The sequence below is a fragment of the Agrilus planipennis genome, unplaced genomic scaffold (assembly GCF_000699045.2).
Source record: "Agrilus planipennis isolate EAB-ADULT unplaced genomic scaffold, Apla_2.0 scaffold101, whole genome shotgun sequence".
Taxonomy (NCBI): domain Eukaryota; kingdom Metazoa; phylum Arthropoda; class Insecta; order Coleoptera; family Buprestidae; genus Agrilus; species Agrilus planipennis.
Window position 1 is genome coordinate 939606 of NW_020438899.1, and position 22303 is coordinate 961908.

Below are 22303 nucleotides of genomic sequence, written 5' to 3' on the forward strand. Positions count from 1 at the left end.
AGATACGTGAATATTGCAATATACGCCTCACATTATTGCAAGCTTCGTAATGACTTTTGGCGTCAATTTCTTAGTTGCAGATGATTGTCAAATAAATCTGGTCGTATTGCATTTTTAACATTAAATGTTGATGGTCTGCCAAATGTTTAGCTTGATCGTAGGGTACATACAATTACAATTTCCTCAGCACTATCACGTAAGACGCAGATAAGTGCAGCGGCTTTCTCCTTCGATGCCCATACTAGACTTTGCGGTTGCTTCGTATTGGGTGAAGACAGTAGTTCATGATGACTTCATACCCAGCTTCGGTGAATTTTTACTTAATTTTCCATCCAATTCCATTTTCCTTAAGCTTTTCTTCAAATCTTTCTAATGCTTTAGAATTGCTATTTATTTTTTAAACACATGTATCTCAGGATTAATGCCAGTTACCCTCAAAGCATCGGCGAGTTGTTTCTGTAGTGTAAATTTACTAACAGTTATGTCTTCTTCTCATACCTGGACTTCACATTTTGCATCTTGCCGTTTTTAATAGAAAGTTCTTTAATATCTTCAATTCCACAATCTGACATCAATTGTAACCAATTTTTTGTATTTCTTTATTTAAACGGGTATTTATAGTAAAGTTATTTATTTACACAATAGCACTATCTAAACACTTAAACTAGTATTTATTGTCCTTCTTCTTAAGAGTAAACACATATGTACAGATATGTCATTCCCGAACAATTCATACCTTCAGCATCGCTAAGAAGGTTGTTGACCATCGACCGAGTGCGTGTCTGTGAGCATACCAGGTGGGAATTGATGTATTGATTCTGGCATACGTACTTATTCTTAATAGTACTATTTTGCCTAATTTGCTTTGAAGATCCAGTAATGTGGTTTGTTGCACAAATATATGTCTCATGGAAATATTGTAATGATAGTTCATATTATGTCAAATCACATTATTATCTTAATTTATAGCAGCGATTATCAAGCTGTAGGGCGCCCCCCCCCATATAATACTATTATAATTATTAAAGTCTGTTTGTGATAATTTTTAAAGTTTGTTATCAAGGTCAAGGTGAAGATTTAGCGTCAGTTATTATATTATTCATTGAATATATTTGTTTATTTAAAACTAATTACATTTTTCATATAATTAACACTTGTCTGAAACTCTGTAAGTGACTTCATTCTGACATCCCACAACCATTTCATCTGTCAAAACTCTGAGAAATGGACCATTTTCAATCTCGAAATCAAAAAACCACATCAATTTAATGATGAATTAAAAAACTACAATCAATACTGTGCATTTTACTTTAATTATTTTATAATTCAATAAGAAAAATTATAACAAAAATTGACTGACTGACTAAGTAACAATTTTTTGATAAAATAATAAGGTGGTCTACAAAATTATTGGGTCGTATTGCGTAACCTATAAAAAAAGAACATTTTGACAATCTATGTGTATATAAATATATATTTCACCTACATATACTTATGATAAACCTACATAGATGTGTTAAATCAAATAAAACGAAGCAATTGTTTTGAAAAAAGTTTAATAATGATAATTATGTATTTAAAACTAAGAAAATAGTGTATACAAATTTTGTAATAAATAGATTAAAATAGAAACAAATAATGACTTAATGTCTCCCTAATATAATACGTTCCATCACCGCTCTGGGAAGTGCGTAAATAAATAAAATAATAAAGAAAATCGAAAACAATGTGAGTCCAAAACAAAAGCATTTCGCTCTGTATTCTCTGCAGAGTAGTTGCTTAATTGCGTACAGGGGAGATCTCAAAAAGGAAAATGACGAAGCTGGGCGTCTGAAATCGATAGAACGTACATTGTTATTAACACATTGAAACAGAAGATTACGATATATAATTAAATGAGAGATAGCTGATCCTTTAATATGAAGTTTCAAATAGGGTTGTTTGTGAAATATGAAAATGTAAATATTCTATAACTACCCCACTGCAAGTAAAGAACAGAAATTTAAATGTAAAGGACATTTGAATAGTGAGTGAATATGTCATGGAAAAGAAGGAAATGTAAAATACCTTCTTCATGGTTTCTTTTTTTAAATAGATTTTTGACAAAAATTTGTGGTTATGTTACCGGAAATGTATGAAATATACAATTCCTAGGAAACGTATACAATTTCCAGGCTACATAGCAAATCTATAAAATATTGTTTCAAAGAAATGCGTATACATTTCCTAGGGATTGTATGAAATTCCGATATTGTCCTTGTAAAAGTATAAAACTAATGCTTTCTGCGAATAAAATGAATAAAACACGTTAGTAAAGTGAGAATCAGAGTTATCTGTGTTTACGCGGTTCTAGTGCGACCGCCTGATGTATATGCATTGGTAACGTTATTGTTTGGTTAGGTTAGGTTTGGAGATACATTAGTGACGTTATTGTATAGTTATTAGGTAGATTTATGATAGATTGGAGTTTTTGTAATGCCCCTGCCCGCCGGAGGCGGACTGATATTTTGGAATAATCTCTTCGAAAAGTATGCTTCATTATGATCTCTGCGCGCAACATATATATATATATATATATATATATATATATATGAAAATGATCAGCATTATCACCTCTATAAAATGCTAAAAATTCAAGGTCATGCTGAAACAAAGATCACCTCGTTACATTATTCTAACATTTAACATATCAATAGGGGCATTTATGAAACTCCAGTCTGTCATAAATCTCCCTAAGTAAATAATGACGTCACCAATGGATATAGGTACATCCCCAAACAGCCTGCCTTATTGTTGCCTGTTTAGTATTACCTGTAATACATTAGGAAATGTATAGTTTTCCTAGGAAATGTGTCTAATATAATTTATTTCACACGTTTCCGGGCGATTTTAAGATTTATATACATTTCCTAGGGATTGTATACGATGGCGGATTTCATACATTTCTGGTGACATATGTATAATGAAAACGAAATTAAAAAAAAAAGATTTTCTTGGGGTTTATGTTTATTAATTGGCTGCTAAATTATGAACATCGGATTTGCTTTTCTATAGGCTTCTAATAGAATTAATTTACTTTTTATAGTTTTTCGTTTTTTTTTTTTTTTAAGATTTTAACCATTCGTGATTGTGATTATACCGTAATATTTAAAATAAACGTCAACTAATTTGTCATTGTGTACTTTTATAAAACTATCAATTGAAAAATTAAAATACTCATGAAATATAATAGTTGTAAAGCTTGTGACATTTTCACGCCGAATTGGGTTGATAATTTCAAAATAAATATTAAACATTTTCAACTGTATTCTTCAATTCAATATAAATTAAAGTAGGGTACATGACAGTAAATGACTAGAAAATGGGTTGTAGAAAAAATTAATTGTGTACGTCTAATCGATGATTGATTCTGCATATAGTGAGTGATATGAATATAATAGAATAAACAGGAATTGAAAATGAATGATTTTTTAATTAATCACACAACGCAAAATTCATTGAAATTATGACATCATAAATCAAAATCACTTTGCACATAAGGTGAATAGTTCAAATATTCAAACGTATGTATAGTTTATTGTAGGAACGGGGCCTTTTCACATCCACGTGCGATTTTTTTTTATTAATATTTTATGTGTTTAGTATGTATGTGCTGATAATGAAAGTATTTATTTGATGAAATCAGAATTATAACTATAAAAAAACCTTTATTAAAATTAAAAACGTATGAATAACATGCGTAAAGTGATTACTATTATACTAGAATATATTGCAGAGGGTACTAAAATAAATAATTGAGAGTTTGCGTTTGTTGTATGTTATTAAAAATTCAAAAAGTAAAAGCAACAGCCCATTAAACTCGGTTGTAATACTGAAAAACCTACACTGTAGTATTGTAGGTTATATCATTTTAATTGTAGTCAAGTAAGGTGAACGGGTTAACCATAACTAACAGGGTTGACAGCGGTTAATTTTTTTTAAACTAGATGTCTACTCTAGTTGATACTAAATTGGAAAATGTCGTACTAAATTCAGTGACTGGTAATGCTCGGAGACTAAATACTGAATCTTGAAGATTATCACGTTCATTTAAACGGACGCATCAATCGCTATTGCGCACGCGCAGCATTAGTCATTGTAAGACTAATTACTTGTACAATGTACTAAGGGTCAAAAGGTCGTCGTCGGTTGGAGTTTCTCCCTAACGTTTCGCTAGCACGGGTGGCGTCTTCTTCAAAGGTCTTAGATGCTGGAAGTGGACGTCCAACCGACGATTCAATTCGGTTTGTTTCAATAAAGCCTTTAGGAATGATGTTTTTCTGCAGTTACGTCTTTTTCGTTTTGTACAAATTACTTATTTACTAATTCAAAATAACGTATTTACGTTTTATATTTAAACAAAATATATACAGAGAAAATAACATGTAATTTTAATTTATATCGGCAATACTTACCTAACTCTAAATTTTCAAAAAGATTAATACATAAATGGAGTTGACAACCAGTAAACCTGAAAAACTCAATTATCTCATATGGTTTGGCAATTTTTGAGTCTGGATTATTTTTGAGAGATGGATTAGTAAGAAAGCTAGAAACGTTACCAATTTTGATTCTCCTTCCTTTACATTCTTCTAAAGCTTCGTTTTAGGATTTTCGGTCACAGAAACTTGTTTTTCTACCACTGTACTCGTTTCTTAAAACAGTCTGTGCAATTTAGTTTGTTCATGTCTCTTCATATGTGCATTTTCATCATTCATATTTTTTTTACAAACTACAATAAGGTGGTGTTTGCTATTGATGTTAACCAAGTGCCAAATTTTATTTTTCACTCATTCCTAAAGTACTTCCTGTAAAACATTATTTTTTGTTTCTTAAGGCTCTTAGATGTTGATGAACCTTCTGAATCACTTCCAATGTCATCCCAGTTACCTCTATTTCATTTATTGTACGCTCCTCTAATATTAGTGTTTTCTTTTATTATGCTGCTCTATTTCATTTAGTTCAATTGCATTAATTCCTTGTAATATTGTAAAATTATAATATTACCACAGTTGTTACTAACTAACAGCTACATTCCTTTGTTGTCATAACCTGATGACGGTGGTGAACGTTTTTTTAACTTTATTGGGATCCGTCAAATGGGAGGAGCCTAAAAACATGGCGTCGATTAGGGAAAATTTATCGTAGTTCCTATAGTGTACCGTGCAATTTCCAAGTTTTTAAATTACGATAAAATGATAAGTATTGACACAATATGTGATTGGGCTGACACAAANGCAAAGATTACCTCGTCACATTATTCTAATATCTAACATGTCAGAATGTATAGATTTCCTAGGAAATATGTCTAATATAATTAAATACATTTCCTAGGAATTGTATACAATGACGGATTTCATACATTTACGGCAACAGATACATAAAAAAATTGAAAGGACTTAATTTTATATTAAGTCATTGATTAAATTTAGTGTATGGTATTAATAGATGACTATAGATAGATAGTTTACTGGGTATTTTGCTGAAACTAGCGTACTGATGAAAATTAAGCAAATCAAAATCGTGACTCACGTTCAGATGCGAAAAACATCATTTGCATATCGACATTGGGTATTTTTTGTGATGTTAAGACTTATATTTCCTAGATTATTCATAAAGAAGTTTCGTTTAATAAAGTGAATAAAACTTTGTTTAGATAACTTTTACTAATTATTTTTCATTTATATCGTTATATCTTCACATAAAACTAGTTTTTAATTGTATATTTGACTTAAAACGCAAAAAGTTCATGGTGGTCAGTATTCTGTCCAAACCGATCTCAATGAATATCATCAGGCTAATTCATAAAAGGCTGTCTTAAGGTATCAAGTAGAGTGTCGAAACTGCTGATGATATCCATTGGGATTGAAACGGCAACCCCCGTCTGACGGCTTTAGCAGAATACTGTCCACCATTAACTTTTTGTTTAAATCTGTGTGTTCAGTCAAATAATCTTTAACAGATGACGGTAGAATTATGGACAGTGTATCACCATCTAGCGGGTATTTTCTGCTACTGAAGTATTTCCAAAATTAGACAAAGCGACAACTCGACATTGCTGATAATTTTTGAATTCTACAAAATATGACGTATACCACGATACTTGTAGTAATTATGATTACAACCTATTTAATTGAATCGACGACGCAGCCTGCATACGTGATATACAAGTAAACCAATTATGCAATGAGAACATTTAATCTATTGAAACTACCTGTCGCTGATCGCGATTGACATCTTTTATTGGGTCTCATCAGCGCACCGTAAGTTTTGGTAAATTACTGACTAATAATAATAATAATAGTAAAATCCAAATAGGAGCAATGTATCGCCGTATGATGGACAATTGCTGCTACTGGTGTATTTCAAGTCTTGGTCAAGACCTTGCTAAGGTATTTCAATGATCTAACTGAATCAGTCAATGACGCAACATGCATACGTGATAGGCACATAAACCAATTAGTAAAAAAATTTCTGACCATGAACTTAAACGTTCTCATTCTCGCAGCAAGAGAGAGGAGGAATTTCCCAGCCAACGGAGGGTATAACACATACTCATCACTATTGGGGGTACTGATCATCCAACTCTAACAACAAACTAGTAGTCGAATATTTTCTTTTTGGTTTTCTCCCCGGTGAAGGAAAACACCTTGGTCTACTTGGCCTAGCCGTACTACTCTCGTCTTCGGCTGCCTTGGGTTCGTGAAAAAAAAGATACTACTCTCGGCTTCTGCTGCCTTAGATTCGTAAAAAAAAAGAAAGAGAACGAGATGTAAAATTGTCTATGGAACTATCAGTCGGGACCCCATCTGTGAAACGATTACCCGTGGACCCCCCTAACTCTTTTTTGTAGCTTAGACGGTGTCACAGCTTCTAACAGATTACTAAGAACCATTTGTTCAAGCCAACTTCCACGACTGGTGTCATTACTGCCGCCCTGCATAACCTCGTTTTTCAGTTACGGACAGAATCATACGTCAACAATTTATGGTCGAAACCGGTGCTGATACCTGCGTGTACCATAAGTTAGCAATACCTAGGCTGCGTTAGAAACTGCTTCCACGCTGCAGATAGCAAACGGTACCCTCACTTCGACTTAGGACACTATCACTAGCTTTAAATATTTTATTTGAAAACCAAATGCAGGGCAGATTTAATAAATCTACTCACCAAACATTATGGTTTGTGACTGTTGTCTATGAATTAGCTTAAATTTTATGAAGCAAATATGCTCTTTTTTAAAAATATTTCATCGAGTAATAAGCCCAGTCCCTATTATGTTTCTTAAGCTTCATATGATCCTCATCAAAATTGTTAAGGAAAGTTATGTTTCCTATATATTCGCACCAATTGGTAATTTTAACCTTCTACTTTCATGTACCATTTATTTATATCATTTTTTTTTTAATGGGGGCATGTTGTGCAGTTTCACATCTAATGACTGAAGAACAAAAACACTGAAATCGGAATGACAGCTAATCCGAATCAATACGGAGTAACCTGGATAACGTTGTAACAATTAAGCTCATCATCAAAATAAGTGTGATAGTTTTCTAGTAGTAATAATTAAGTCCAGTGCGTTATTTATCAATCTCCTACAACTGAACAGTGGTGTCAGAAGTAGAATAGATAAGTAACGTTGAACCCATAAGTGATGTGCAGTAAAGTGTAGTATTTGTAGTCATTCTAATGGAAGAAGTAACAGCCATGTTACACAATCGATTTTCTAGGATGATTGGTTTCCGACAATCCGATGCTCTTTAACAATCTATTTCACGTTCAAACTGAGCAACACTATGCACGTGTCTACACGACTGCTAAACTTCGTGAACCTTCGTGAGTCCCAAAGACCAGGAATATCTCACATACAGCGAGATCCAGATGAAATTAATAGTTCATTTCAATGCCACTCGCAACGAATTCGCTGAGAGCATCAAGTTTCATAGCTAGTAGAAGTCATTACCATCTTAAAACTGCATCAAGCTGCTACCTAATATGAATATGGAACATCCGTGTATCAAATGTTAATCGAACAAATGGTTGCTGATCTGGAATAAAGGGATAGGTGTGACGAAATCATCGCCAATAATTTCTCTGTTACATACTAAATCACCTATGTACTCGAAGACTGCAGCCACTGACACAACCAGTCGAATTGATTATAAGAATCCGTCGTCACAGAAGGTTAATAACCAATGGCAATCGTGCTGCTGATCAGCAGGATTCCTCCAAACAATAGAAGCATCACCAATTGATACACTAGGCAAAAAAAAAAAAACGAAAGTCGAACTAGCTGAATACATCAACGCCCTTCAGTACTTCAGCGAAATTGAGGTTATTGGAATAGTCTAGTCCCTCTCTCTTTGATAGACGATAACACTGAGATAACTTCTGTATATATGGAATACTTCACACTTCATCAAGCCTGATTTTGTCACTCAAGGTTGATCGGTACATTGCCAGTTACTGCGGCCAATTCATCACTACGTTGGCTAGAGATCACTCAATACCACCATCAGAACGCCAATTACAGCGACCAGTGCGTCATTGGAATCACAGACAAGAACTTTATACTCTGCGTGGTACACAGTGAATCCCAGACGTTACCGAGTTGTATTCAGCAAGATCCCCAAAAAAGGTTCTGGTCTTCCAGCAAATATGCATCTGAAAGTTGGAGCTACACCTATTCGTCAGAGCACGAGCTATATCAGTTGCACTCCTGGATGCTTATGTCAAGGATGTCGATTCTAAAGTTGCATTCGGTTTCTACTAAAAGGCGAACTGTTCTGAACAGACATCAACGATCCACGTGGCCGATAAGAAGAAAGAACAGGCAAACTGTTAGGATCACGGGCGATTACAAGCCTATCCCGAACCTGTGGATTATCATGGACGAATACCCCGATTTCTAAAGTACAGCACCTGTTCAGCCAATCCCGTTGCCTTCCACATCGCAGTATTGTTCATCAGAGTGACATACCTGTCACGCTGAGTACTGAAAAAGCTGCTGTCCTCTTTTAGGGACTTGTCTTAGTTTGGTTTCTCTTTAAGAACCCCCCATTATGGTTTAACCTATGGTCCGGCTCCCTAAATCATCGAAACTTACAAGCCGATCCACCCACTCTAGTTTGTACAAGAGTTTCGTTAAAGTTCAAGTCCCATCGGATCAGAAGGATGGCATATAGAGTACGTTAATCATGGTTGAACCTATGGTCCGGCTCCCTAAATCATCGAAACTCGCAAGCCGATCCACCCACTCTAGTTTGTACAAGAGTTTCGTTAAAGTTCAAGTCCCATCGGATCAGAAGGATGGCATATAGAGTACGTTAATATTTTTAAGGAATTAAACTCTAATGAATAACAATTATTTAAATGCCCTTATACTGAAAAAAACCGGCCAAATGCTTTTTGTTTTTTTTGCAAAACTTGGGAAAATCTATATGTTTACATTTAAATCTTGTATATTTCGAAAATAAAAACGGTAAGTGCATTTATCAGTAATTTTGAAAATACCTCGTGTAGAAGTACAAACAGAAAGGCATTATTGAGTTCCCTAAATTACTCCTTGAAATAAAACACATAAAAATTCATATTCTCATTCTTCCGCCTTACAAATTTACATATGCTCATATTAATATCCTTTTGCTAGTTTCCTGAAAATATAAGAGCCAATAAAGGGTACAACTATATCAAATATCAAGTTTGTAAGATAAATATTTGGAGAGAATGGGCTGTGGTGGACAGATCCGTAAGTGGTTTCATACGGGTTCTGTATTTCCTTTTGATGTACAAAATCCTTAAACATTAGAAACAAAGAGAACGATAATAAATTACTGACAATCAAAAGGTTCAAAGGTACCTATACAACAATGGTAAATGGTAGCTTGTGAGTCTCTGTTGTCAGCTGGCTGTAAAGTTGTACATGTCTTAGTATGCTCTTAGATTTGGTAGTTTCGAAAAAAATGGATTAGAGAATTTGCATCTTGCTATAACAATATAATAAAGTGCTTCTACAGTATAATGTATTATTATATTAACAGCACTTAACAACCTAATAAAAGCTTTCGTAACTCGTCCTTGAGATAGGTATCATTTAGCACAAATAAGTCGTCTTCTTTTGCTCATTTCGCTGGTGTAGTGAAACAGATACGGCACTATTTAAAGAACATTTCCTTTTTATGTTTAAATGAAGACAAGCCTACAAATAAGTATAAAATTGTATGTATAAATCACAGAAAATGACCCTTACAATCATTCAATTTCATTCAATATAAAAAAATTGTTTTTTTTAACATTAATGAAGCATTAATTTATTTTTTACCCCAAAAAAAGAAAAAAAAAAACAAAAGAGTTGGATTCTGGTTTTTGCTTAAAAATGACTGCTTTAGAGGTATATCACCCTTACAATGGTTACCCATAAATTCAATAAAGTATACAAAGAATAAAAAAATTGGGTCATCCCATTACAAAAGTTAAATTGTAGAGTCGCTCGAAAATATTTTTATAACATAGACCTTTGTAGATACTAAGTTTCAAATTAGTACCACTATTTATTGGTTCTAAATAAATTTTTAATAAACCGTTGATACTAATCACCCTGTACATGGAAATATGAAGGTTTAACAGATAAGTACCCTAAAAAAAGTAACAGTAGTATCTCTAACTATATATTCTGAACGTAAGATAATTCCATAAATACTACATTTAAAAACCTGAAATGCGTTTTGATACTCTCATCGTCATCGTTATTTGCAGTTTTAAAACGTATTTGTAGAATTTTGGTTAACTATGGTTTGTTTCGAACAAACAAATAAGATATAAGTTGAAAAGATGTAAATAATCTGAAACGTAGTTATGAAATAGTGCTATTTAAACAAGTAGGGCAAAATGTTTGCATGTTATACTGGACACTAATAGTGCCTTTATCTTTAATTAATTAAAGTGACGTTTGAGAATTGTAGTGACTCAAATTATGTAAATTAAAATGCACGAAGAATATTGATTAAAAGAAAATTACACAAAGATTTCCGTAACCGTAATAATAACATCACTTCAATTAATTAAACTTTCTATTTTGGTATGTTCTTTAAAGAATTACAAATTTTGATAACCAACTCAGATATTATTCAGGAGAATACTTAAAAAGTGTATTTTTAAATTTAAGATAATAAGGCTTCCCAGCGTAGGCACTGTGTTATTTAAAACAAACGATCACTCCATGATTGAAAATTCGTTAAAAATCAATGAAAAATGAATTCCTACTTTTTATTAATACTTATGAAATTCTTAGACCTCTTCCTACTCCCTCCACTCCTATTAATTCCGTGCAAGCGATGGTCCCATAATCTAGACAATTGCGAAGTTATCAATTTATCCTCATATTTAATTTAAGAAAAAAAAAACGATTGTTTACACCCATCTCATGTGCCTCCACGTTATAAACTCTAACTTGCTCGGAGTTGTTGAAGGTCAGCCCTACCTCCTCCACCCACCACCACACCCGTCCACGAGACCGTCTTCTAGAATCTAGACATTCGCCATTTACATCTTTAACTCCCTGTCCCCACTTCACGTTCTCTGCTCTTTATCAACGGCGAAATCCCTGGACCTCCCCTCTACCCCCTCCATCTATACCATATAAATCTAGAAATTCATTGACAGTCTGCTATTAGTTGTCCCTTTTAGGAAAAATAGAGAGTATTCACTAAATTAATTAATTATGATGTTCTAGTGCAAATCGGTACCATTTGTCTAAGCCTTTTTTACCTGACAAAGTATAGCCTGATTTTGACAGCCTGCTATAAATATATATTTTAACGAGTTTTGTTTTTTACAGTTTAAGCTCGTCAGTATACTATGTACAAGTTAAATTAGTTTTTCATAAGTTTTCTCTTGTTTCAATATGAATATTTTTTTAGCGGATTTCTTTACACTTTCCAGTTGCTGTCAAACTCATCGTATAATCTCTCCGCGCTCTTAAATAATGACTTCGGTAGGACCAATTTAACATACCATCGCATCTACACCGAAACACAAGGTCTATTAGACAATCATCCAGAAAAGTTTCTCGGGCGAAGAAAGAGGGAGTCAACAACTTTATAAAGGACATGCATAGACGAGGGGCGATCGAACTATCTCAAAGTTCTTGGGCTTCCCATATAGTGCTGGTACGCAATTTTTATGTGGACTACAGATGAAGTGAATGAATATAGCCATACAACGTGGGAGCGTCGTTTGATAGAATCGTAGTCGATGTGTCAGGCCCATTCCCAATGACAAACTCCAATTACCGATACATTTTGACCGTCATGGATTGCTTCAGCAAATGGCTCGAAGCATATGCGATGCCGAATCAGGATGGCACACACAGTTGTCGAAAAGTCTATCAATGACTGAATTAGCTGATATGTAGTATCAATGAAATCACTTTCCGACCAAGGCAGGAATTTCGGGTCGGCTTTGTGGAAACTGGAAAAACACCGATCAACATTTTATTTGAGAAAAAAACCCCCAAGACCGTCAACAAGCATAAAATTTGATCGCCCTGGAGATTTTCCGGACGAATACTTCAAGAACGACTACAAACCAACCATAATGCTATGCGTAGGAAATAGAATTTCACATGGTTAGAGATATGATTTTTAGGAACTGCGCGAATTGACTGAATACACACTAGGCGTGAAATAGTTTGACTTTTGTCATGGCGCATAGAGGTTAAGGGAAGGAGTATATCTCTAACCGTTTCGAATAAGTTGTATGTGATCGTCCGGCATTTCAGCTCGGTTTCTTGACATGAGTAAATGAGTTCGGCAAATCCAAATGAGCATACCCTTATTGCTCATATCATGCGTAAATTGCTTGGAGTTAAATTGAAAATTGAAAAATAGAGTACTAAAAACCTAAATATTATTTTTAGTTTTTAAATATAAGTATATGAAAATAAATAAAAAAAGCCACAAACGCGGCGAAGCCTCAGATGTTCAAATGAAAAGTGGAAAAAACTAAAAGAAATCTTGAGAACAGGAGTTCTTATGGTATGTGGCTATGCAACTACTTACATAGTAGAGACGTGAAAGGAATGTAGAAAAAAAATTCGTGCATAACATAAAATCTGAATAGTTTAAAGTTTAAAATATACCTAAGTACGTCTCTCTGAACTTAACACTTTACTTTCAACTCTAAAGTTAAGTTATAAATTTAAATGAGGATAATATCTAAAGATTTCTATGCACGTACTCCTGGAAAATAAAAATTATGCCTTTCTAAGTAGTAGATGCCACTGTGATAAGAGAAATACTTAAATAAAAGGTTACTTATCCTAAATTGTTATAAAACAAACTTTAAAACATTAACTCGAGTTAATAACGCCAACATGTGAAGTAGGTAAAACACATTTCCGCTATTCAAAATGTGAATACAAAATCGAATAATTAAAATGAACTTCAATGACAAAAAAAAACAATCCGACATTTGTCTTAAAAAAAAGGGCTTATAAGGCAGTAAAAATCATGAAAATTAAGTAAATATTTGTATGTCCGAAAGTTCCCCGTTTTCGAGAAAAACGTAGTTAAAAGAACAGGTAATTTTAATTCCGGCCGTGGGAAAAAAATACGGACCGCAACACCGCACTCAAGCAGCTGGTATTTATCAGCTAAAGTGTAGTATTTGTTTTGAATTTTTTGCTCATGTTTGTTAATTTGTTAGATTAGAATAAGTGAGATTCATAGTGTTTATATATAGAGCCAACTCCGTTTTTTTTTTAACATTTGAACCTTGTATGAGGCAATCGATGTGCAGTTCAATAAACTAATTTAGTAAAAGTTCCGGTAAATGTCTAGATGATGGGTGGGTGGAAGGTCTCCCCCACCACTGTACCATAAAAAGTTCGTCTCACCCCCTATAAAAAGTTATAGGGTTTCAAAGTTAATAAATATGCCAATTTTTATACATTTCTAGGCATGTAAATATTTATATAGTAATTCTTAAACAATATTCAAAGGTAAAACTAATGGAAAAATACATAAACATATTGAGAAAGTAATATAAAACATTATTTAAATATCTTTATTAATATGGTAGGTTAGGTTAGGTTAGATTAGGTTATCGGATTTTACTCAGGTGACCACCCTCTTTCGATCCCCCCTTCCCTCTTCCGATCCCTCCTACCCCAACCCCCATCTAACCCCCATAACTGTTTATAGGGGTGAGATCGCCACGAACTTTTTATGGTACAGTGGTGGGGGAGACCTCCTCATTCGATCCCACCCACCCTAGACATTTACCAAAGTTCTTTATTCACGGTTGCCTTATTCGCGTTTTTATTATTCGGGGCTCTAGAAAAAAGCTTTATCTATCATACTACAAAATTTCAAACCTCTGTTCCCAACATTAAACTCATGATATCTAGAACCGATAAGAATGTTTTTACTCTACGGCGCGTGTACTACTGAATCCCCTCAGTGTATCGGCATCTTTTGCGTATGTACTGTTGGTACGTGCCGAGGCAGCTTTTATAAAAGATGTAACCAAGTGGACTAATTCGAAATTCAAACCAAGAAAAAATCACTAAATCTTTTAACCTTTGTCTAAGGGTGATTATAACGATTAATTTTAATTGCGAATTTCTCAATAAATTGATTTTATTCTGATATATATTGGTTTTATTTTGGAACCTTAGAACGTATCCCCATTGATTACATACTAAATACCATTCCATATCCACGGTTTATGTATTCACGGCATATTTATGGAACGTGTACCCCGCGAATGAAGAACTTTTACTGTACAATAGCAATTATTAGTCATCATTAATCACTATTGATGCGATGCAAATTCGCATATCGTACATCTTTGCGTTTTTAAGTACTGTTTTCGGTAAATGTATGGTTCAAATTTTTTTCAGCCTTATTCCACCATTTTTTTAATACCCGCAAACGTGCCTTGGCAACACCTTAATGATAGTGTGGAAATTTGCTTTAAAAAAATTACAATTAATCAGATGGTGCTCATTTACCGACTAATGTTTATGTAACTTGCATTTTGGTTTGATTAATTATATCTACATAGTGCTACTTTTAATGTACTTATTTAATTTATTTAGTCTAAACATTAAGTGTAGTAATAAATCCTTTATCTTAGACGTTCGATAATAGACGATAATTACATTCATCATCTTTTTAGTTACAGTTATTATAGCACTACGCTATTAGGTAGACACTTACGTTGTCAATTCACGCACAGAACCGGCTTTGGATTGTAAATTATTGTGATTTTTTTAAAAAAAATTTTTTGTTCTTAACCACACTGATGAATTCACCGTGCGATTTTGCATCTAATTTACATCCTTCAAAGCTCGGCACTTATTTCTATATAGTTTCTAAAATGTGGTTTTTATTTTTTATTAATTTGGTTTGCTCACCTATCACCTAATAAAGGCTGGGTCGTAAATTCAATATGTTAAATGGATACCTTCTGTTAAATCGTGGGGTGAAGATAAATAATAACCACTGTTATGAACAACTGTATTTATTTACAATGACACAGAGTCAATGAGAGAAAAACTAAGAAGGCTGAGAGTGTGGTGAGCGGGCGTATATATACTAATGAAGAAAGTTCGGAGTGGAGGAAAGGAAAGTTCCAGAGGAATGTACTGGAACGTTCTAGAAACGGCGGAATATTCCAGGCCTGGTCAGGTTGAGTCTCGTTCAGAAATCTCATCCCAAGAACAGCTGGGCTGGAGATTGACCAGTGGTGGAGTGTGGAGCCTTACGGAATTGACGAAAGAACTCGTTCAGGTTGGTGCGGAGCGTTCCTTTAGTAGTTTTCATTGCATAGAGGGCGTCCTTCACCGTTTGAACGTAGCGTTCAGCTTGGCCATTGGTTGAGGGATGGTATGGCGCCGACAACTTGTGATATTTAACACCACTCGTTTTCAAGAAGGTCTTGAATTCGTCTGAAACAAACTGTTTAGCGTTGTCGAAGGCGACGGTGACCGACAAACCATGAGCTGCACACACAGCGCAAGCCTTGACGAGAGACTCGATATCGTTGTCGATTCCATGCCAGAACACAAAGGAACGTGCCATGCCTTTCATCTTGACTATCCCCAGGTGAGCTGCGTGCAGGTGGTTGAAGATAGTGTTTCGCAGAGAAGGAGGGACGACAACTCGGTGTTCGAACATCAGGCAGTTTTCGGCGAGGGTATACTTCGCTTCTGGTGCCTTGTAGTGCCGGCGAGTGAGGTCTTAACCTGCTTCAAGAATCTGAACAATTTTGCCCAGATATAGATCGTTCCTGGTCTCGAGAGCGATTGCTTCTGCCCTGACTGGCAACTGCTGTATTTGATGGACTGCAAAAAGATCAAAATCATTAAAACTGTCTATCTCTTCCTCCTGTGGAGAAAAAAAGTTTCTGATGAGATTCACTGTTGTTGGGAGATGAGCTCGGGAACAGTAGTCAGCGTTGGCGTGGCTTTAGAGGTCTCGAAGATGACGTCATAGTCGAAGTGTGTCAGGTAGACAGCATAATTGGCCATGCGACTGATGCACAGGACCGGTAAAGACTTCTCTGGGTGCAGAATCTGTGTGAGAGGCTTGTGATCGGTGATGAGGGTGAAGTGGCGAGCGTACAGATAATTGAAAAACTTCTGTACAGCCCACACGATGGCCAGCGCTTCCTTGTCGATCTGCGGGTATCTCTGCTAGGTTGCTGTCATCGTTCGGCTGGCGTAAGCGATTGGACGTTCTTGCCCGTTGCTAAGCCGGTATGACAGTACTGCATCCAGGCCGGTGTTGGTTGCGTCCGTGGCCAACAGGAGTGGTAACGCTGGATCATACTGCATGAGTACCTGGGGCGAGGTTAAGGCGTCCTTGATGTCCTTGTATGCCCCGTCGCCTTCTGGTGTCCAGATGAGGGGATCCTTGAGCAGCATGTCCCTGAGTGGTCTGTCTGTGGTGGACAAATCAGGGATGAACGAGCTGTAATAGGTTGCTTTACCTACGAACAGTTAGAGTTCTTCTGGTGAGGTTGGTTTCGGTGCATCACGTACAGCTTGGATATGTGCATCAGACTTGTGGATGCCTGACGCATCGATTTTGTGTCCAAGGGCTTCCAGGGATGTTCGAGCGAAAACGCACTTGGCTAGGTTGAGCTTGAGGTTGTGTTACCGAAACCGTTCCAGGGTGGTGCGGAGAACCTGCATCAGATTTTCAAAACTATTAGCAAAAACTATACTGTCGTCAAAAAAACTTATGACGTTTGTGAGACCCTGCAGAACCTTGTTCATTCGCCGCTGCCAGATAGCGGGGATGTTAGCTGCTCCATAGACTGCTCGTGTTGGACGGATCAGACCATAAGTTGGGGTGTTCAGCGTGAGCGTAACTCATTATCGACCTCGAGATGAGTATACGCGTTGGTGATGTCCAGGTGACAGAAGAGAGTGGCGCCGCGCATTTGATTGAACAGATGTTCCACCTTGGGAATCGGATGTTCATCGATAATGATCCGCGGGTTTAGAGTAGGCTTGTAGTTGCCTGTGATCCTCAACTTGCCATTCTTCTTGGCGACGACGTGTGTTGTTGACGCCCACTCGGAGTAGTACACTCTTTTGTAGAAGCCAGATGCGATCTTCTTGTCGATTTCCTTGGCGTGAGTATCACGGAGTGCAACTGGGACGTCTCGAGCTCGGGCGAAGACAGGTGTGGCTCCAGCCTTCAGATGCATCTTCGCTGGGGGGCCTGAGACCTCCCCGGGGGTGTCGCTGAACACATCCTAGTAGCGAGATAGAATTTATCGAACTGCTTCTGTTGTTCCGAGGTCAAAGCCTGTTTATCTGAGAGCTTGTGGATTGCGTCGGATTTCGCGAAGAGGTGCCCAAAGTCGATCTCTTGTACAAACTCCGAAATCCACTCTCGACCAAGGAGCGATTCGACTTCATTGTCAACCACGTAGAGATTCAGGTTCTTGGTTGTGGTTCCAATGGTGGTGCGCACTGACATTTTGCCAATGCATTTGATTGGATGACCGGTGTAACTGACGAAGTTACGATCGTTTTTCTGCAACAAAAAGTCTGGTTTGATCATACTTAGCTTTGATTTGCTCATGGTTGAGCAAGGGGTGCCGGTGTCGAGTTCCATTTTGACGGTGGTTCCCTCAATATTGACATCAACCAGTGGCTTAGGTGCTGCACTGACCGATCCAATGACCTCAATTTTGCTAAGGTACTCCACGACGTCGAGGTCCTGTGTTGGGAGCTCTTCTTCGGACACGTGATTTGTTGTCCTACGTTTCCTCGATTTTGATCGGCAAACTTTCCGATGTTACCTTTTTTGCCACACTTCAAATACTCGGCGTTGAGGAACCTGCACTGTCTGCGAGGGTGAGCTTCACCGCACCCTGCACATGTTCATTCGTTGTCCTGGGATGCGCTCTGGTTTCTCTGGTGTGGTCTTTGTTGCTGCCTGGTTTGGTTCTTGGTTTCGATGAGCTGACTTGTTGCGTGATGGCTGCTGGTTAATGCTTTTCCTGGACAAAGGTTTCTCATATCCAATTCGATTAATTGATTCAGACTTAGCAGCAGCTGTTTTGACCTCGTCGGCAGTGGTGCGAGTAGCTTCGAGAGCGTGTGCCATTTCATATGCCGCGGTGAAGTTTTCTGGTTTCTTTGCAATAATCTCGTCGCATATTTGTGCGTGTTGATCCGCTGGTACCTTGCTCAGGTCGAGCGCCCATGTGAATCGAGTGAAATAGTCGGCTACAATCGTCTCGTCGATTGCACGATACGCTTGCATTGAAAATTGTGGCGGTCGAGGCTATGATGACGACGGTGCTGGCCCTGCTGTCTGTCGGAGGGCGTCGGCGATGATTGCCGAGAATTGTTGGAGTTGCTCAGAAGTTAAGTCCGACATGGTGAAGATGAGTGGAGGGAAGTTTTTCTAACACGAACTGCGAGAAGAAAGGTCGAAGTGGAGGAAAGGAAAGTTCCAGAGGAATGTACTGGAACGTTCTAGAAACGGCGGAATATTCCATGCACGTGTTAATACATAAAACTTTCATAATGTCCTTCTACAACAATTAGCAGTAAATATCAGTAGATAGTGATACGGTGTCTATTCCTTCATACTACGTCAACTTGCTTTTTATGGAGCATCTTCAATTTGATCAGCGAATTATTAAAGCTATACAATGCTTATGTAAACTAATAAGTTCGAAATCGTGATCCACATTTTAGTGGCAGTTTTAATAAATTATTTACTGAGCTTAATGGTCTTTATTATTATTTAACTTAATACTACTTAACTTCTAATTAAAAAAAATTATTTAAATTATAACCTTGGAGGAGGAAGTGCTTGTGGAGGTTGTCTTCCGCGACCTGCAGGGTATCGTTCAGCTTCACCTATTGATAGCAACTCAAACTCAGCCTCCACTTTCCCCTAGAATGAACAATAAATAAAAAGAAGAAAAGTAGTAGTAATAAATTTTCTATTTTAATACCGTAACTTCTTCTTCACCTTTGAATTCCGATATAAATGGCCACCATCCTTTAGTTTGTTTTACTTTAAATAAATTTAATGTTGGTGCATCAGGTGATAACATTTTTATATTGCAAGACTTGGACGTTCTAGCGCCACGTGGCAATCTGCTCAGATCCAATGTGAGAGTTCCTAAAAATTGTTTTCCCTGAACAATTGGTTATGAAAATTGCTATAACATGTCTAATGCCCAACAACGGTCATTTTTGTAAAGAATTTAATGGTTGTAATGCGCCTGAAGTATTAATATAAGCGGTCATAGAATAGTTAAAGGTGGTGCACTTTGCCAAAGTGATAAGATTCCCATTTTTCATAAAACAGATTTTTGTTTATAGATCATTCAATAATCTTCTAACAAATTTTGACGGGATCTTGACTACTGTAATTAACAATTAGGAATGATGAACACAACAGAAGCACAACTACCAAAACTGAATAATAAATTTTAGTTTTTAAAAAGGATTATTTCGAAATATTGTTAACTTTTTTATTTAAAATACTTCACAACTTGACTTATGCAATAATATTGGTGAACCAGTTGTATATGCCAATCGCATCTCATTTGTACATAAGTAATAAGATTTTGGATGCCTAGAATCTGGCGTGGCTAAAAATGTATAATATATACTGTATTACCTATTTTAACAATTAGGGCTTTGTCGAAGCTCATCAAAAATATAGAAGCATATTGCCTCCATTTAATTAATCATCAAACGTCCACAACTGTAGTAGTATAACAACGTGAAGTGTCTTAAACATCCAAACTTATTCTACGCATAAATTTAAACTATAAAGCACCCTTGAAAATCTAAGTAAAACAGTAAAGATACGAGTAAGCATATTACATAAGCTGACTGTAACAGGTGCTGCTGCCTGAACTATAATTTTTACGATCCTTCGAAGAATCAGCATATCATCCAGGATGAACAATCGTTATGGAGACGAAAAGAAAACCGTAGGTGGTAATCGATACGATGGCTCCTTTGACTCGACACATAAAATCGGGAAAGTTTACAGAAAAAGATCGTTAATTTAATGTAACTCGTAAAAATAAACATCTTTGTAAAATAAATTACAAGCGTACATGTTGAAGTATTATACAACGTAATACATTAAAATTAAGTTGGTACTTCGTCAGGAATAGTTTGTTTTTAAGTTTCTGTAACTATTAAGGAGCATGACAATCACTTCCTCTCACACACATATTAATATAGTAGTTGAAAACTATAGTTGTTATGATGTATTAATATATCCAACTGTATCTAAACCATCATATAAGATAGTAAATAATAATATCTCGATGTAAAACATACTATCATTCAGTAAATTCAACATCAAAATAGAGTATTTTTTCAAGAAATTAAAGATACTTGAAAATTTTACCAGTTGCAGCGATTTTTTGCGATTATTTAAACAGGTAATTTGTTGGAGGTTGGGTGACAAATGGAAACGAAACACTCGTCTAAATTTAAACAACCGATTTATATTGAACTCGAAAATACAAAGTGAAAAATTAATTGTGTACAAAGGTTGATTAGTAACTAACTATGACAACGGAAACAATAAAAAAACGAGAGCCCATGTGTGGGCGAAACCGGCGGACCACGTGATTTCCAACACTTCCCCTCGACCAACATCCGAAGAGAAAACCATTGAGTTATCTTGGTCTACGGGAATCCAAACCAGGACCTTGGACACAGCTCTCGTGCTTCGGCCTTGACAACCCCTTCGTCAGTATATCGGCAGGCATCTCGTCTGTCGGAGTGTACTCGATTTAAATCATCCCCTCCTTTTTAGCATCTCGGACCGAGTGGTGTCGAATGTCGATATGCTTCGTCCTCGAGTGAAACATAGGATTCGACACGAGCTTCTGTGTACCGATGTTATCGTTACGGAGTGGGACGGCATCGAGTCGCTTTCCAAAGTCGCTGAGCAGCCTTCTCATGTACAAGGCTTCTTTCGTTGCGTCCGACAGGGCCATGTATTCGGCCTCTGTCGATGACAATGCTACCGTCGGTTGCTTCCGGGACTCCCAAGTCACCGCTGCGCCGCTCGTGACGAATGCGTATCCTGTGTACGACTTCCGGTCCACGATGCAGTTTCCCCAGTCACCGTCCACGAACATCACTCCTGGATCATCGGACTTGGAGAACAGGAGACCCAGGTCACGTGTCTTTGCGAGATATCGCAAAACTCGCTTTGCAACATTCCAGTGCTGTTCCACGTGGCAGTCATTGAACTGCGATAAGGCACTCACCGCGTGAGGGGAAGCTCTCAGTTTGTTCGTCAGACTTCTCGTCCTTCTTCCGCAGCTTCGTTCCCGGTTCCATGGGCGTACCGACAGGCCTGCATTGTGACATGCCGAATCTCTCCAATATCTCGTCGATGTATCCTCTTTGGCAAATTTTCATCTCGTTGGCACCTCTCTCGAACTCCAGCCCCAAGCACTATCGCATGTCGCCTAAGTCCTTGATCTCGAACTTGGTCTTCAGGAAGTCTCTCACCTTTTCAATCTTTGCATCCGTACGGGACATAATTAAAATATCGTCCACGTAGATGATGATGTGAATCCTGTCCTCGACTGGCCCGATGAAGTACAGGCAGGGATCTGCATCCGAACAAGTCACCTTAAGGTTCATTATCGCTCCATCAATGCAATGATACCAAGCACGCCCTGCTTGTTTCAACCCGTACAGCGCTTTTTCCAGCAGGCAAACCACGTCGTGATCAGTCAA

General features: G+C 36.8%; 1 protein-coding gene across 1 annotated transcript in view; it reads right to left on the reverse strand.

Moving 5' to 3' along the window:
* Positions 1–1643: 1643 nt before the first annotated feature.
* LOC108735596 (otoferlin) overlaps positions 1644–22303 on the reverse strand; it is a 73034-nt gene continuing 52374 nt past the window's right edge. The window contains exons 14-16 of the mRNA XM_025973262.1: positions 19531–19700; positions 19369–19469; positions 1644–1830 (exon numbers count right to left, since the gene is read on the reverse strand). Coding sequence (XP_025829047.1) covers positions 1644–1830; positions 19369–19469; positions 19531–19700 — 458 coding nt within the window. The remainder of the gene's footprint in view (positions 1831–19368; positions 19470–19530; positions 19701–22303) is intronic.